Raw genomic sequence first — 18,521 nt, 5'->3', positions numbered from 1 at the left:
GTAAATATCTTTTTTCTTATACACTAAAAGAAATTATTAATTATAATAAAAAAAACTAACAATATATATCACAGTTGGTAGATAGTTGAGTTTTTTAAGCATCTTGTTCATCATTCGATCATATTTATAAAAAAAATAGGTTACAACGTTTTCCATCTAATCAGACAAAATCCAATCAAATTACTTGAAGCAAGTGTTGAGTGGATGGGAGACAGTAGGTGGGGGAGATAGGCAGAGAACCGAGACTTCTGTCGAAGGAGAGGATGGGTCAGCTAGGATTCAACTCCTAGTTGTGGTTGGGCGCCGGGTAGTGCTTACATGTTAGCACTTTGAAGCTTATGTTAGAATGTGCATAACTAACGAGGGAATAGTGAGTAAAAATGTAACATTTGTCTGTGGTTTGAACCTCTTTATATACTGAAGGATTCAATGACTTCCTAGACGATGAGGTACTTGTTTTAATTGGGGGATTAAGGGCTTCTTGGGTTGTGGAGGGTCGTTGGATGTATTTAAACCCTGTTTCATCGGACAGTTCCACACTTGATTGCGTATGAGCTCACCACCATCGAGCGTTGAGTTTACAGTTATCGCATGATGCCATTAACTTTGATGGGACATGTGGATGAGACGTGTCAAGGAGACGTTCCGACAACTTTTGGGCGTCACTAGGTATGGATGACTCCATGCCCATCGGGCAAGTGTCCTCTCGGCATCCGAATGCTAGGTATGCTGGAGTATCGGGACCGTTTATGGTTAGAATTTTGGTTTCCTAATGTTTTCAACCCCCAAAACAGTAGTCCCTAACTCTAACATAAGTGCATCCGATGGCGATAGGTACAAACCGCCGTGGGGGTGAGCGTTGTTATTGATTACCATGGGTACTCGGGGTAATCCCCTAGAACATCGTCGCATCATCACCTCAATCATCTCCTCTTGCTATCTATCGCACGCCTCCATAACCACTACCACCTAGCTCTCCCTCCACCAAAGTTATCGCCACCATTGCGATTGTACCTACTGGCGTAGTTAGGTGACCCTAACTCCTCCTTCATCTTCTCCTTCCTATTGCATGCCTTTTACCTCATCAGATCCCAAGATTCCCCACTCACAATAGCACTAACAACAAGAACAAAGATAGAGCCACATGCTCCATGATTGCACCACTGCAAGGCTCTTATCATACCCACAACTACATTTTTCTCTACGGTGGTTGTCGTTGCCATCGACGTCATCGGAAGTTGCGTCTTCAGCAACAACATAGCGTAGATTTGGTGTTTCAACACAAAGTGATGTATTTATCATCCACCTTCCCTGTCGCCACCTCATATCCCTCGATCATCTCATTCCCATCTAGCTACAACTTCTCGATATCCCTATCTCTGCCACCTTCTCACCCCCACCTCCGTCGAGATCTGCCACCATCCTCCTCCGCACCCATTGCTCAATAATGTTGTTCCTCTAACGGTCTGGGTCGTTGGTAATTTGGCAATATATAATTTTTTTGACAAGATTAATTACCCCAAATTACCGACAGCTTTACTCATGATTTTGAAATTGTCAATGATCGATCACTTGGTGGGCTTCAAAAAAAAATTGGAAATAAGTTGCCAACGACTTTGGTCGTTAGTAATTTCAAAAATTGAAATTTCCATCGTCTGATAACTTGGAAGGCTTTTGAAATTTTTTATGGGCTATTATCAGTAACTTATAAATGTCTTGAAAAAAGTCATCAGTAAATTTTTGAGGATTTTTAACTGTCGGTAATCTATAAATACGTGTTTGTAGACCCTCATATTTTCTTCTTCTTCTTACTCAGTAATATTTCAATATTTGCAAGGATATGCAATTTAATTTTCTGAAAATGTGAATACATAATAGGAAATAAATCAACTTTTTTTACGTCCAACGACAAATTTTATTCAAAGTAAGAATCAGGGTAGCACCCAATACATCAGCATGAAGCAAAGAAACAAGGCTGGGGGGAACATTTTCCACCCATATAACTTTAGGGGAGGTAAAAGCTAAATTAGCTATGATGCAGCTGCCCTATTCTCGGTTCTTTTCACAAAGGAAAAACTCAAAGACTCAAAGTGCAATAAAAAAACGACAATCACAAATAATAGAATCAACACAAGGCATCTCATTACCAAATTTATTCCAAGCGAAGAAGAGAGCTTGGAAATCTGTCTAAAAAATGACACTGTAGAAACCTAACTCCAAAGTAGTAACCAAAGTCCAAAGCTCAACGAAAGTAAACTATCTCAGCAAGGAGGGGAGAACCAGTGTATATCACAGGGCCGCAATAAGCAGCAAGTGGCAGCCCCTCCACTATATTTTCACTTGAAATCTTAACGTGGGTTTTGAGCAGTCACAAAGATACTAGCCCTAACAATGACAATGAGTTGGGTTGGGGTCATCGTGGCTCAGCTCTTCCATAGAGTTGAGTGGTATGCCGTCGTTGGGTTGGTGGTATGTCATTGTTAAGTTAATGGGTCCTCTGCCATTCTCTCCGTATTTAAGGCCATGGTCCTCCGTCGTCCTTTTTGTATTTGAGTTGATGGTCCTCCGTCATTGAGTTGGTGGTCCTCTTGCTTCCTATCTGTCTTTGAGTTTGTGGTCCTCGTCGTCGAGTTGGGGGAGCGTGGGGAATACATGTAAAGGCACTCCTATGCCCAAGTTAGGAATAATTTTAGCAGTGAGAGGTTAGGGTAAATTACGGGTACATGAGGAATAATGTCAAGCAATATTTATAGTATTATATTGCTTGTTTGTCATCTTCATATAGCAGTAACATTTTTAAATAGGCTCGACGTAGGACATGAGGGGTCATTGGATCAAAGCAGAGGACGCTCTTTCCTTGTCTTGCGTCCCGACTGGTGAATATTTTCTCCTCTGCCACGTTTCAGGTACTTGACTCTTCTCTTTAAGATATGAGAATTGTTATTCACACCCCCCCCCCACATCCATTCAGACTGAAGGAAATTTCTGAAATCCGAAATTATCCCTTTCGAACGCACCCTCAAACAACGTCTCTGTCGCTATTTTAGCCGCATATTGTCAGTGCGACAACGACGCTTCTTGAGCGTGCGTCGTTGACGCACCTCGAGCGTGCGATTAAAACGCACCGGCCATTGACCATAACTCAACAACCGGTAAAAGTCATTAAATGCATCCGTTATTTCCTATGTTTTTCGTTACTATCTATGTTGGTTGGAGCCCTATAAATAGGGTCTCTTCCTTCTTCATTTTCACACAATTCTCTCCCTTCTTCCTCTTACCCTCTTTCTTTTTCATAGTTCAGAGTTGTCAATGGTTGGGGTCTTGCGGATATTATCCCCAACATTAGCAAGTTTGAGTACTTTGAGAGTGATATTTCAAATTCAAAGTGTCAAATTTGCTAATGTAGGGGTGATCATCCTTGGTTATTCAAAGTACCCAAACTTGCTAAATGTAATGGTCCACGCTCCTGTAGAAAGGGCCCCTCTGGAGACCATTGGTGATGATGGAAACATCTAGGCTCAGGTTGCGGCACTGCTGGATTTTCCAACAGGGTAGAAGAGGAGTTGGACCGGAAGAAATAGAAGGGGGTGAAGACAAGGAAGAGGACCAGAAAAAGATGAAGATTGTATTCCTCCTGATTGTATCCCATAGGGGTCATTGCACTTGTATTTTTCAAGTACTAAGTTTAGGGCTTAGGGTCTAGGGGTCATTGTACTTGTATGTTTTATTGAAATTTTCATGTATCATGTATCATTATACTTTCTTAATAAACAAGATGAACTTTCTTCCCAATTTCATGTTGTATTCACAATTTCTTTTCTTTTGGTTGTTTATGTTTCTGTTACTGTTTCTGCTTGTATTTATGCTTGTGTCATCCTGACACAACGCGCACCCTATGGGAGTGCCTCCCGCGCTTGCTCAACGTGCATCCACGGCACACGCTCAATGTGAGTCGACAACGCATGCTCAATGTGCGTCGTAGAGGCACAAACTGAAAATAAAACAGAAGAAAAAAAAACAAATGGAAACACAGGGGACAAATACTAGCATTCAAAAACTGAAATTTTGTAATGTATAATCTTGTCATTAAAAAAACAAATGATAACTAATTTTGCATTTGCTTCTGTTTCTGTATCTGATACTGATGACTGGAATTCTGTTTAAGTCACACAGTGTGACGTCGCACGTTCAACGTGCGTTTGAGACGCACAGCCAACGTGCGTCTCGGACGCAACTTCTTGGTGCATTAAATTACAAGATCTATAACAGTAACTTGGTAATGAAAACAGAAACAATGACAGAAGAAATGAAACACATTGTATTGCAGAATTAAAACAGAAACCATGACAGAAGAAAAGAAACACATTGTATTGCATAATATCCTAATTAACATAAACACATCACAAGTAGTTGTACTTATATTACATTCATCCATTAATCAATCCTATGTCCCTAGTCCTAAGTATTCTTCGAGGATGAGGCCTCGGTTACTTTCCCTTTCTTGTTATTGTCAGGTCCACCACCACCATGCATTGCATGTCCACTGCCATTGTCATCATCATCAGCCTCCTTATCCAAATTCTGTAGTATGATAGCCTGCATACGCTGGTTTGCATCAAGGATCCGTTCTGGTGTCTCGGTGGGGTCAACTGTTATAGCACTCAGCTCCTTTAATTGCTCAAGGACACCCTGGAAAGTAACACATTTAAACAAAATAAACATTCATGCATAAATTGTAAAAAAATTCTAGTTGGGGGGAAATTAGTGTTCCTTACCACAAGAGTTACTGCGACCGGACCTCTTGTTTCGGGAGGGACCACAAAGCGGGGTGCGATTGTCTTGTACCATTCGAATTACCGAGGCGTTGTCATTAGAGTTGGAGTATGGTGAGCAGCCCCGCAATGAGGAGTGAAATTAAGAAATATGGCATCAATCTCTTCAACAGGGGGCATGTCCTTTGGTGGTAAATTGGGTTGATCCTGTAGCATCTGGAACTGCCTCATTACACGCTCTGGCAAGTATGGTCGGATAATGCCTGAATGGCGAATCCAGCCACTAAAAAGACACACCTACTGAAAAGGCTAGTGAACTTTGTGCCCGTCATAAGGTGTGCATATAATACTGCTCTCTGTAAGGTCGTCCAGGATAAGTCTCTTCTGATGTAGGTCCATATTCCCCCTCTTTGTCACCCATTTGCAAGCTCTCGCATCTCCCTCTTTATATTTTTTGTTGACATTTCTACCAAACAAGCCGGAGGGAAAATGCTCAAATATCCATGTCTGCAATCAAATTCAACCTCAAATGTTATACTTAGGACATACAATTGGATTCAGAAAAAGAGGGCTAGAATCATACCTGAAACAGATTCAAGTAGCCTCCAAAGCTAGTAGTGCTCAGCTCCGTGGCTTCCTTAAGCTGGTCATAAAGGTAACCCAATGCCATGACGCCCCATGAAACCTCCACCTTGTTGTTTGTCTTGGCACATAAAAGCGTCATCCCCACCAAACGCAGCAAGAAGGCTCTAGCAGCTTTCTTGGTCTTCCCGTCCTTGGCCATCTGCTCAGCCACCTTCAAGAGCCATGGATACCGAGCATAAGGTCCTAAGGACCTTTTGATCTCTGCTTCAGCCTCTGCTTGCGTAACACCAAGCTGCTTAACCAGTACAGTGGCTACTTCCTCGAGTCAGAGTTGGGAAAGTGAAGAACTTTCCCTTCACAGGAATGTGTAGCAAAGAACTAACATCATCCAGTGTGATGTCATCTCTCCAAATGGCAAATGGAAAGACGAAGTCTCCGACTGTCATCTCTCCACGAACGCCGACAGCATGTCCCTGCCCACCGAGGGAAAGTTGCATGTCATCAGAGGCAATAGGCCAGCAGCCTCCACCCTTCCCTTTACGTACTTCGAGAAGCATTTTAAAACCTGTGGTAATGAGTGTAGATGTGCTTATTCTCCACCGTGTGTTTTGTGTATTAACTGTTCATAATGATGTCTTTAATTTTTAGCCGTTGATTTTACTTTTGTTTTACAATCAACAACGGTTACTTTCTAAAAACCACTACGCACACACGTTCTCCATCACTCTTGTTTTTCGCTTCACTCTCCTATTTGCAAAAACTCTTATCTTCTTCAATTCTCTCTCTCTCTCGTTCATCCCTCTTCTACCCAAGCCTCCAACCTTCAACTATGGTGAGATCTGAAAAAGCAGATTCCGGTGAAAGAGCTGATTCCGGCGATGGAAGAGTGTTCCCAAGGATGGCAGTGGGTCTTCCAATGGGTCAAGTAGGTCCAGTTCTTCGTCCAAGATCGACCGAGGCTGCTCAAGCACAAAATCAAGATGGTGAGGATGTTGTTCATTTATCTCAAAGGAGTTGTGCAGTTACATGTGTTTTCCCTCCAGAAGAACTTCAAGTTCTTGCTGAATCGCGTTTCGACCTCGACAACATTGCTGCTAATGGGGTCGATCTTCGTCCTGAAGTACAGGTTCAAGGCTGGGAAGGGTATTTCAACAGACTACATGGTCCAATCTATGACAAGCTGGTGAAGGAATTCTGGAAGCATGCTGATTGCAATGAGTATCAAGTTGTGTCTTTTGTTCTGGGCAAAAGGATCATCATCTCAGAGAAATCTTTTGTAAGGCTTCTGGGTGCAGATACAAGTATTGGCTACAGATTTTAGTTACTGGAATCAAAAGTCAAGACAAGTACCAAGGAAAAGGTCAACAAGGCTCTATACTCTACATGGAAACCGGGTAAAACTGATTGCAAGACAAAGGATCTTCATCCTGATCTGAGAATTTGACATAAGATCCTACTGAACTGCATCAATCAAAGACCAAAGGGAAGTTTTCCAGATTATATCAATTTCACTCAGAAGGTGTTGCTTTTCTTCATCAAGGAGCACACCAAAGTCTGTCGGCCTTACTTTCTATTCTCCTATCTGAAGGAATGCATCAGAAAGTCAAGAACTACTGCTTCACCAAAGTCTGCAATCAAATACATACCTTTTGGCAGATTACTATCTGACTTCTTCATTGAGAGCAAATTGATATATGCTCTGACCAAAGCTGGATGCACTGAAGACCTAACAACTATTGTTGGGGATGTCTTCACTCCTACATCATTGAAGAGGATGGGCTTGATAGAAACAAAAGTTGAAGTTAACCCTGCTACCTGCTACTGCAAAGTCAAGAAGAAGAATCCCTCTGAAGGACTACCCTCTCTGGTCAAAGGTTGATGATCCAGAGGCTATCAGGTTCTATCTTGATGATCTGAAGCAGCAAGGCTTTGAGATTGATGTGGATGAATTCTTCAGAAATCTTCCAGAACCTCCGGACTTTGAGTCTCCTAGGAAGAAGAAGACCAAGAGAAAGCAAGAGGAACCCTCTGAGGCAAAGGATCCCTCTGATGGTGATGATAATGATGATGATGAACCACCACCTCAGAAGAAGGCAAATAAGTTCAGAATTGCAACCCAAGTCACTCATCTGGAACCAACACAGGAGCCTACTAGAGCTGCAATATCTACCAGAGTCACAAGATCTGCAGTCAGAGCTTCAAGTAAGTTTGTTGTTCTTTCTGATGAAGATGATTTAAATTTGATAGATGCAATTCCTGTTGAATCCAACCCTGAACCTACACCAGTTGATCAATCAACTTCACACATTTCACCACCTAGGGCTTCATTCTTTCAACCCTCAATTTAGGAAGAACCCCTCTGGAAAATGCTCCAAACCCCTAAGTCCACTAAACCAACCTCACCCATTATACTTCCATACACTCCACAAGCCTCTGAACCACAAGTTTCTGAGATACAAGCTCTAGAGACACCAACCACTGAAAAGTCTAACTCTGAGCCTAAACCCTTTGATCACTCAAATCAGGAACACTCTGAGAGAGAATTTATCTCTCCTACTCCCTCTGTCTCTTTTCATACCAATGTTCAATTTTCCTCTCCATCAAATGAATCTGAAGCCACTCGCCAATTCTTTCAAATTGCCAGAGAAAGAATTTCAGAAATTCCTGAACATTTCATAAATGTTTCAAGTCCAAACCGCTATTCTGGACCAAGACCAGAACCTCTGGTTGCTCCTGATTTTCCAATCCAAGCGGTCCCTTTGACTTCAGTACCACCGCCTCTTCCTCTTTTTCCTCAACCTCAAAATGAAAAATCTGTCTCTGACCAATCTCCAAATCCTGAGACTGATGTTTCTCATCCAAACCCTGAGACCAATACCTCTGAATCTCAAACTTTGCAAATTGGTTCTCCTCATGTTGTTTCTAAAGCTACAAGTAGCAATCATCCGTCTTCACCTGAAACTAATCTTTCCATTGTTCCCTATACCCACCTTGGACCAAACACCCTGCTTGATTGCATCAACTTATTTAATCATGAAGCATCTTTAAGGGTTCGCAATGTGCATGGTCGCACTGACCTCAGTGAGAAACCAGACCTAATTGCTGAAGACTGGGATCGTCTTTGCACTTGGATGCTTGACCAAGTGGCAGTGATGATGGGTTTCCTTATTGCTGAAAGGGATCAAAGAGTTGAAGCTGCTAGTCAGCGTTTCAGAAGAAAAGAAGCACTGAATGAACAAAAGTTGAGAGATCAACTTTATGCTGATATTGAAGAAGCAAGGAAGAAGAAAGAACAAGAAGAAGAAGCAGCAAGGTTTGAAGTAGAACAACGTGAAGCTGCAAGGTTGCAAGCTCTGGAACAAGCAGCTAGACTACAAGCTGAAGCTGAGGCTCTTAGAAATCAAGCACTTGGAATCATTCCATTTACTAATATTGCCTCCACCTCTGCTCAAGCTCCTCACTCTGATCAAGCTGTTCCGTCTGCTCAAGCTCAGTCAGACCCAAGACTTGATCTCATTGAACGAAGACTTGATTCTCAAGAAGCTCTTCTCCAGAGTTGTAAGACCCGGATTTGCAGAACTGGATTTAAAGTTTAATTTCCGACTCACGCGTAGAATCAGTGTAAGCGTGACAGAAGTTTACAGTTTGAGAAAGTTTAATGAAGAAGAAAGTTCAGGAATTGCTTGAGGATAGTACCATAGTCGTTTTAGGAGTTAGTGCGAGTCGTCTGCACACCCGCCTTATGGCGAGAGTGTCCAGAACAGGCTAATTCCGCTCTTAAAGCAATGTTTAAGAGAAATTTCAAATCCTTGGAAAAATAAGAAGTTCTCTTTATTTTTCCTTCGACCAGTGTTTCATTTCGGAACCCTGGACTGTACGCACGATAGGATTCACTTCTCGGAAGTCCGACGACGCTAATTTCTTTGCTTTAATTAAAACTGCCACAAATTCCGCATATGATTTTGTACGTGAAATTTGTGATGGGTTCAAACTGCTACGTTCTCGTTTTATAAATTTTTATTTTCCCTAAACTTACCATTTTCTAGAAGTGTCAACCCACATATCTACATTGTACGCTCAAAGCTGAAAATCTAGTTGTTTGAAAAAAAAATGCCTGTTAAAACTAATATATTGAACAAACTGAAACGGTAAAATGACATAAATCATCATACTTGTATGATTATTTTTATATTTAACATTAATTACTTCATTTAATATCCATATCTATATCATATTCATTTTAAAATAATTATCACTTTCAGTTCAAAAAAAAATAAAAAATAATTATCACTTTAATTGTTTTAATTAATTTCAAATTATTTTTCATCTTAAAAAGTATAATATTTTTTTTAATTTGTTGTCATTTTTCATATTTTTATTAAATTAAATAAGATAATATAAACAAATTTATACTTTAATTTAATAGTATAAACTTAGGAGGCAGATCCTGTCATTATGTTGTTGCTAGTAAATACCACAATTTTTTCCTCTTCCAAATTATTCCGCAAGAGGTTTGGACCCATTTTTTTATGATCCTTTAAGAAAAAAATTCATTCTCCCCATAAAAAAACATGCATGATAGGAAAAAAAATACCGTATTCAGGACTTAATAAAAAAAATTGAACGTTTAATAATTTTAAAAATATTTTTTTTTGTAGAATTTTATTAAAATGAGAATAAATATTTTAATAAACTATAAGATATAAACTACCTCAAGTTTATTAAAAAACTATATGTTCAAATAATTTTTAAACCTGTCAAGTTCTGATTTAGCTGAAAAACTTTGCCAAATAGAACCTATAATATGCATAATGAACTCAAATCCACAATAACAAAAAAGGAAAACCTGAGAATATGGTTTGAGGGGATAATGATTAAGGTGATATGATTGGGATTTTGACCAATGCATTAGAGAAGCGGATGGTACTAACTCTTGGAAATAAGATTCAATAAAAGCACTGAGAAAAAGAGTAATGATATATACACACCTCATTTTTAAAACACTTCATTTCCACCTGTTTTTGTTTCTATCTCTCTCCTCTTACCATCTATCACATCTCATACTTTCTCTCCCTTACTTTTTCTTTTCTTCCTATCTCTCCCATCATTCCACCTCACACACCTCAAAAGAGAGGTGTGTGAGTAACATTATTCCTGAGAAAAAGTGTGGTACCTAAGCTTCTTTCACGCACTTGCTAATGATTGTTAATGCTTTATTCTCTTTTCTTCTTCTGTTTATTATTCTTTTTTAATAAACAAATTGTCTGGTCAAGGTCTAAAGGGCAAAAAAACTAGGAACCTAAAACTTGTACGGATAAAAGGACTCAACTGGCATCTGACAAGAGCTTGACATCCGTTCATTTTAAGACCATGGAATCATCATCAATCATGAGATTCTTCTTTCGTTTATGTTTCCATGAATCATTTTTTTGGAGAAATTATTAACAGCCTACATATTAAACATCATCAACCTTGCAGTTATACTAGTGATTATACCCGTGCGATGCACGGGATCTAAATCATTGATTTCATTGAAAAAATTACGATTAATTTAATCCAACAATGATTAATTATTTTATTATTATTATTTCTCAGATCCCAACATACCTCATATATTTATATTATTTATTTTTTAAATTTAAAATTAAAACAATGATCCAACTACAATTTATTTAATTAATATTTGTAACAATAGGATTTAGATATAGATTTAGTTAATATTTAAATCCGGACAAAAAGATACAAAAGAGAAGCAAAACCAGATTTCGATGGTCAAAACTAAGTACACACAGGAAATAAAACATATATAATAGAATGTATCACACAGTGCGATGCACGAAGACTAAGTCATTGATTTTATTAAAAAATTATATTTAATATATCACAAAATATAATTAAGATTAATTAAATCCAATCATGCTTCCTTATTTTACTATTACTCATATATCACCATACCACGTATATTTATATTATTTTTTTTAAATTTAAAATTTAATATTAAATCAATACTCCAACTGAAAATTAGTATTATTAATATTTATAAGAATATAATTCTGTCAAAAAAAAATTTAAAATTAGATTCAATTAATATTTAAAACCAATTTCAAAAGTAAAATACATTTGTATGCTAAGAACATACTAAAATACACTCCCCTCCCTCAAGGTTTTTGATAATAACACTTAATCTATTCTTACTTAAAATCTACACTCCACCCCCAACTCATCAAACAAATTAACCCTATATTAAAATATGTTAATATAATATTCTTTTTGCATACTATTAGGTGATTCTAGTGAATATTAGTGAGCATTGATCTACATAAAAAAATCATCCTCCAACTCCATCCGTATTTATTTGATGCTACATAACCAACTCTTGTCGACAACTAAATAAAGAGAAAATCAATCAATTAGCGAAAAATCTGTAATTGGATTAGTGTTTGTTATTCAGTTGCAATTAAACTTGTAAATATTGGAGAAAAGGGGTGGCCGAAAATTAAGGGTGCAGATATTTTAGGGAAAATCGGTTACAATTAAGTAATTTAGGAGAAAATAGTGAAATTGGTGAGAGCATTAAAGGAGTGTATCAAAATTATAACAAAGTAAAGTTTGATCGTTAATGAGGGATTTGAAGAAGGCAAAAAAACTGACCAAGTAGTGGAAATTTGCTTTCTGATCATGCCAAGATGAAGACCGACCGGAAATCTTTCTATTAATACCATAAGCTTTCTAAAGCATGACGTTGCACTGTGCAAAAAGATCAAGTATTCTATACTGATATCATCCATTTTAAATTACATTACATTACATGTATACCAAAGCATAGAATAATTCTACTAAAAGCATTAAGCAATGGAGGTAATCAATTGGTGAGCGATGTGGGATTAGGGTAAACATTAGTTGCAATAGATAAAATGGACACACCTATATTTTTTTTAGAAAAGTATTAAGGTGTTATTTACTAATTAGGATGAATTTTTTAAAGAGTTGTATTATATGTGAAAGTATATCTGACACAGACATACACACTCAAACAGGGTAAATTTAATTAAGACCATACAGTAGATGCCTAATGTGATATAAAAGTGGTGGGGTTTTGATTCAGGACTTCAGGTGTTACTTAAAGCATAGACAATACATGTCTACTATTGAAGGACACATACATTAGTTCTAACCTATCTTTATAACCTATTGAGTGGATCACAAAGGGTCTTCAATCACAAACCCAGTTCCACTGATCGTACCTTACATCAATCAACACATAAACAACTTTCGCTTGGTGCCAAATTCCACTCAAAAATGCTTTTTTTTTTTTCATTCTTTCCACCATCCATATATGAAAATTATTGCAGTAGATTGATGATTTCCTGATTGTTGCCTTAATCCGCTGGCCCTGTAGATTAACGAAAATGACATGTTGTAAGCTATATAATAGATCAAACCACATCACAACAAATAGATTCAATGATTTAGTGCTATTTATATATGAGAAAGTAACTTAAATTATCTATTATATAAACAAATCAACAAATAACACCCCTGGGATTGAATGACAGTAAAACTATAAGAGTTACACTGATTGGTTAAGAACCCTCCTTAGATCTATTAGAACATGCTCATAATACATACACAGACAATTTCAAGAACAACCCAATGAAAATGTCAATATTGAGGTACATGAAAGCAATTGGTGAATTTAAACAAAGAGATAGTATCTATCATACCTGCAGAAATAGAGATCAGTGTATATAAACCAAATGTCTAGCAAAGGGATAATTAGTTCCATATCACAGTAGAAACAGAAGAGGAAATGCAGTTCAAACCCAAACGTTAAGATACAAATGACATCAAAATAAAAGAAAATGAAAAAATAGGTTCAATAAGTGGGAACCCTATCAGTTAAGCAGAAATTCACGGTTCTTCACACTGATTCCTCGTCACAACTGATAGTGTAAACTTTTAAAAACATCATTTTGAATACCAAATATATATTAAAATAATAGAAGACCAGAAATTGTGAATCCATGTACCTCCAAAGAGAAAGGTTGAAATTAAGTAATAATTGATATGTTAAAGGATTTGGGAGAGCATTATGTGATTGTCGAAAATAAATATAGCTGAAGTTGAAGAATTGGGAAAAATGGCACACTTTAGAGAGTTCAGGCATGATGATGAGATTGTTGTGACTTGTGAAAGACCAAAAATGAATATAGCTCTGAATGACTTGGCTTCTTATGGAACAGAATAGTCAGTAGAATCCTTAGGGAGTACTGGTGCATATTCTTCCTCAGCTTTAAATGCTTATACCATCATTCATGTGTGTGTGAGGGAGCTTACTCATTTTTATTGAGGTTGAGTGCTTCCACAGTTATCATGTCAAAGTCAGTTTTCTGAGTTTGTCAATATGTCTTGCTTCAATTGATTTAGTTGAATATTGTTTACATTACAGTAAAATGTAGAACTCTAATCCACTTCTAATCCAATACTCAGTATAGTAAATTTAACTATACTGATGAGCATGTGACCATATGGTGACATAAAAAAGTGGGATAAACCAACATTCTATCCAAAAAAAATTTGGTTCCACATCACAGCAGAAAAAGCTTACGAAATGTATATCATAGCCAACGTACAGTCTAAGAAGACCTCTAAATAATGGATATACAAAAAAATAAGTACAATACGTTCACACACTATCGGTCAATCAAAAATTCAAGTTTCTTCACAACTACATTATGTAATCTGATATGTAATAATGGGTAAATTTGAAGGATTAGCGAGATCATTGCTTTAATTTCGAGAATTGAAAGGTTTGACATAGAAATAAAAACTAAAGACAACTTGGTCATCCATCGAAAAATTGTCTTCATAATTAATACCAATAAGTGCACACCATATCAGTCAAGCAGAAATTCAGTGTTCTTCACACCTAAATTATGGACCCTAATATGTAATAGTGATAATTATAAAGGATTTGGTAGAACATTAAGTGACAGTTAAAAAGGGACAGGTTTGACAGAGAAATAGAAACTACAAACCTATTGGTCATAAGTCGAAAAAACAGATGTTTAGAAGTAGTCATGCATGTGACTTGGTTAGCGAGGTCTGTTAGTTAGTTTTGGGGGAGTTAGTGGTTTGGTGGGAACTGGTCATTGGGTATCAGTGTAACTCTCAGAAATAAAGACTTGTCCACTGCTAATAAAATTGCTAAAATACTATAACTGACATTAACTGTTTAGTCGTCACAAAATAGAGCTCTCCCAAACACTATAGATTTCTAATGTGCTTAAAAGAGAAGGGAAGAAGTAATAGCTTGACAACATTACTTAAATTTAAGAAAAATATATTGGTAGATAAAGTTTGGTCTCCACTTACCTGAAAGGTAAGCAAAACTTTCTGCTTCCTTGTATATAATTCAAAAAAGAGCAAGAGTGTCTCTAATGAATCAGGTGAATTCTTCTGCAGCAACTTCAAGTATTTAGTAGCTTCCGACAGTGGAGCATCAACCTAAGAAGGGAAAATCACACGCATAACCGGACTATATCAGTCCTAACAATCATAATGACTACAGTAAAAAAATATTTTGGAATTATATCAGTTTTTGATAAACATGACAACTTACAAACGTTTTAATAGTTTGATAAATGTGTCAAGTACACAAATAATGAAAGTATGTTTCTTTTTCATCAACTTTAATTAGTCAGTGACTCAATTCCATATAGTAGTTTTATTTGAAATAAAAATATTCACATTCACCTAATGAATCTAAATCCTATCTTCCCATATGCAACAAAAGATATGCAAATGCATATGCCCTTGCAACACCATCCTTTATAATAATGAGCAGTGATTTTCTTTTGTGCATTTCTAAATCTTATCACTTTTTAAGACCCATATTCTCTATCTCTAAGTCAAATATAACACCCTTTGATTATCTTAAATATTTAGTGTTTTCTACCAAGATCTAAAATGTCAATATGCATGGTGATTGGTGAAAATGACCATAATGGTAACCGGTAGTAAGAATCAAGGAGAAAACTTCTATTTTATCCATTAAATTATAAAATATAAAACACATGCTAAAGAGAATCGCAATGGTTACTGAAGTTGAAGGCACTAAAATTTAACCTGCAATAACTTCTCCCCATGTGGATCAGGATTCACAAGTTTTACATGCCGTTTTCTAGACTTGGATACCTCACTGGCACTTAACTCTTCATTCTTTTCCTCTGCCCCCTGAAAACAAAATAAAACAATAGGATGAATGAATGCCCTTCCTGCACCAATTTCAGAAGAAGCTATAGAAATGAGTACAATACTTTCTTAGCTCTTGCTTCTGCCTTTCTTTGTTTTTGTCTCATTTTATTTTTCTGAGAAGGAAGTAACTTTGACATCTCCTCATCTACTTTGACACCATCACCACTCACCAGCAAAGAGAAGCACATGATAGGAAGCAGTAAGCTTTCCAAACCAGCACACTCTAGCCATCCCCCCTTTTTTTTTGAAAGAGTAAGAATATCATTAGATTTATTTGAGATTAAGCCACTGCCAAAGTAATAATAAATACAAAACAATTACTCATTAAGAGTTTATGATGTGTAAAGCATGCATCTGTAGATGATAGAAATCAATTTGCATGGCCAATGCACACAACCTTTCCAGCAAAAACCCAAACACGACATTATCACTCTTGATGAGTAATTATAGTAGCATGAACAAAAGCCCAACTGTGAAACAATAGATTGAGGATATCAAACAGCCAGCTAACATAGTTAAAGGCAGCATACCTTATGTTTCAGAAAAGAACACAACCAATCTGGCGAGTTTTCCCTTGAGCTGCTCATTTGGAGTGAAGAGTGGTGAATGAAAACATGATCTGATCCCTGAAAGGAAAAAAAAAAAAACACAGTTGACAAATTGAATTTAATTGAAGCAAACTATCGAACATGTTGTGTGCACAATCTTAATTAGAATGAAACATTGTGAGAACTAATTGTAATCTGTGAAAGAGGCAGAGAATTAGCCACAGAACATTGAAGAAAAACGGCTGAGGTGCTTTAACCACTCAACTTCGTTCCTCTTCTCGTCACCGCCGCTAGGTTAATCAAAAGCATGAGGGCCTACGATGATCCGGAATAAAATCAGGAAGCGGTTTTGGTTAATCATCTTCCTGGTTCCCTCTCTGAAGCTTGAATCGGGAAGATGATTTGGTAGAGAGAGAAAAATCTAAGGCTATGCATCTATGCAATCTGGAGAAATTTTGGATGCGTTGGAGAGAAGGTTGAGCAGAGATTCTTTGGTCATGGTGTTGTAAGCAAAGGGAATTAGATTGATCCAAACGTGCCCGTGAATGAAGCTCAAACCAATTTTTATAGCAACCATCATCAACTAATTTCAGATATTCAACCTCAATGAGAGGGGTAATTAGGGTACAAATTCTATGACCAGATCAACCCTAGGAGATTTGTTGCATAGAGAGGATAGGTAGAGGTGAAGATTGCAGAGGATTGCAATATGCAGCAGAAGATTGAGGGACCGTACCTGGTAGCTGTATCGGATCTCTGCATAGGGCACGGAAAAACCGCTCCAAGACCCGACCCTTGACCCGACCCTTGCAGATTTCTTTTGATGAACAGTGCTGAAAACCCTCTAGCTTTAGTTAGTTATAGATACTGTCTTCTTCGCGTACATGATTGTCAATTTTGCTATACTTTTTTTGGTGAGGCAAAGTTACTCCTTAAAGAAAAAAAATCAAAATTTTAGCTAGTAACCCAAAAATTGATTTGATTCCTCCTCGAAATTAATTAGGTGTAGTTTTTACTAGACTACATTCAGATTTATCTCGTTTCCTACTTCATTCATTGTGAGAGTTCACTCCCAGAGACTTCTCCACATGATCAGTCCCTTATCTATGAATCGGCTCTCTTGACAAATTCGTCTAGGAATACGGTTTTTAATTTGTTATTGGGGATCTGAATCCTAAGCAGGCTTTGATCGAGAAATTCCAAGTGAATGCTTAAATATCTGTCATAGTATTGTCTTCTTTATGTTTCTATCATAGTGACGAAAATTGATTTCAATCCCTAAGATGATGCCAAATGTTCTTCTAGAAACTAAGTTTTGGATCTATGTGATCTCCTTGCGGTAGTTCTAGGTTTTGCACCCCACAAAGAACTAGCCATGGTGAAGCATGACGGGGCAAGTATTTGCATAAGGCAGTATGGCACTTAAGTCAATTTGTGATTACAATGAGATCTCAAAGTCTAAGAAGAACATAATGAGAAAATAAATAATGCATATGTAATTAAACGATTTAACTTGTATTATAAGTTGTTATTAATGATGCACACTTGACCTTAGTGAAATCACTGAATGACTTCCAAGACAATTGCCACGCTTAGGCAGCCTTGAAGTCATTAATTGTATATCGGTTCATCTCTTTGTTCGTTCTGCTTGACCAACACGTCGTTCATTTGATGGTGAATTTTTGACCAAAATAAAATAATATTAAATCTTATGATCATTTCGGCCTGGCTGATTAAAAGTTAAGGCGTTTTTTGGTCTTCATTATATTCTAAAGACATGGTATATATGAAGTGCTATATATTGGGGCATGTCATACCCACGAAACTAAAGAAGAGGATGTTCATTATATTCTCAACCTTCTAAAGCAGATAATTCTTTTCATCGCGGGCCACCAACATTCGTACGTCATCGAACTTCATTTCTGACTTCATTTCTGAAACAGTCTAAATTAATGAAACTAGAATAAATATTATGCAGCCGATCATGTAGTGCAATTATTTGGATATTCTATTTTCCTTCACATATCCTTCAATTCTAAGCCAACATTTTAATGATACAATTAAATAAATTGATGAAACAAATTCATCATCTTTCAAATTCAATTCGAAAGCAATAGAATAACATAGCGTAAGAGATGCTTGGTGATGATAAAGCTAGGTAATGTATTCTCTCCTTTATTTGTTAATCAAGTTTTCTAGCATCTTGTACGAATACTTAATCAAGTTAAGGACACTAGGTATAGAAATATTAAGTAAATTAACCAGCAAGTTGATTACATATGGTTGTCTTTTATTATCTATATATTTCTCATGGCTTCGTAATAAATAGTAAATTTTCCATCATTTCCATACCTCTCAA

At 37.0% G+C, this 18,521-nt stretch overlaps 1 protein-coding gene across 2 annotated transcripts; it reads right to left on the bottom strand.

Annotated features, from left to right (window-relative positions):
* Nucleotides 1–12,381: 12,381 nt before the first annotated feature.
* Nucleotides 12,382–17,031, bottom strand: LOC130734280 (uncharacterized). 2 transcript variants are annotated; one of them, XM_057586630.1, is made up of 6 exons: nucleotides 16,899–17,031; nucleotides 16,145–16,240; nucleotides 15,677–15,850; nucleotides 15,486–15,593; nucleotides 14,733–14,864; nucleotides 12,382–12,750 (listed from the first exon to the last, which is right to left on the bottom strand). In XM_057586630.1, exons 2-6 carry the CDS (start codon nucleotides 16,199–16,201, stop codon nucleotides 12,571–12,573), a joined length of 651 nt encoding a protein of 216 aa, XP_057442613.1. In that variant the 5' UTR covers nucleotides 16,202–16,240; nucleotides 16,899–17,031; the 3' UTR covers nucleotides 12,382–12,570. The 2 variants fall into 2 exon arrangements, with proteins under 2 accessions (XP_057442613.1, XP_057442614.1); XM_057586631.1 differs by lacking the exon at nucleotides 16,899–17,031 and adding an exon at nucleotides 16,390–16,854.
* Between the last annotated feature and the right edge of the window lie 1,490 nt (nucleotides 17,032–18,521).

The sequence above is a fragment of the Lotus japonicus genome, chromosome 1, assembly GCF_012489685.1.
Source record: "Lotus japonicus ecotype B-129 chromosome 1, LjGifu_v1.2".
Classification (NCBI taxonomy): Eukaryota; Viridiplantae; Streptophyta; class Magnoliopsida; order Fabales; family Fabaceae; genus Lotus; species Lotus japonicus.
Note: the sequence above shows the minus strand (reverse complement) of the source record. Positions and strands in the feature narration are given on the sequence as shown.

What these genes read in the sequence shown, in the direction of transcription:
- LOC130734280 (XM_057586630.1), bottom strand. Translation starts at nt 16,201, where the DNA reads ATGAGCAGCTCAAGGGAAAACTCGCCAGATTGGTTGTGTTCTTTTCTG. An exon ending in ATGGGGAGAAGTTATTGCAG is followed by an intron (nt 14,865 to 15,485) that starts GTTAAATTTTAG and finishes TTCCCTTCTTAG; the next exon opens with GTTGATGCTCCACTGTCGGA. An exon ending in AAGTTTTGCTTACCTTTCAG is followed by an intron (nt 12,751 to 14,732) that starts GTAAGTGGAGAC and finishes GTTAATCTACAG; the next exon opens with GGCCAGCGGATTAAGGCAAC.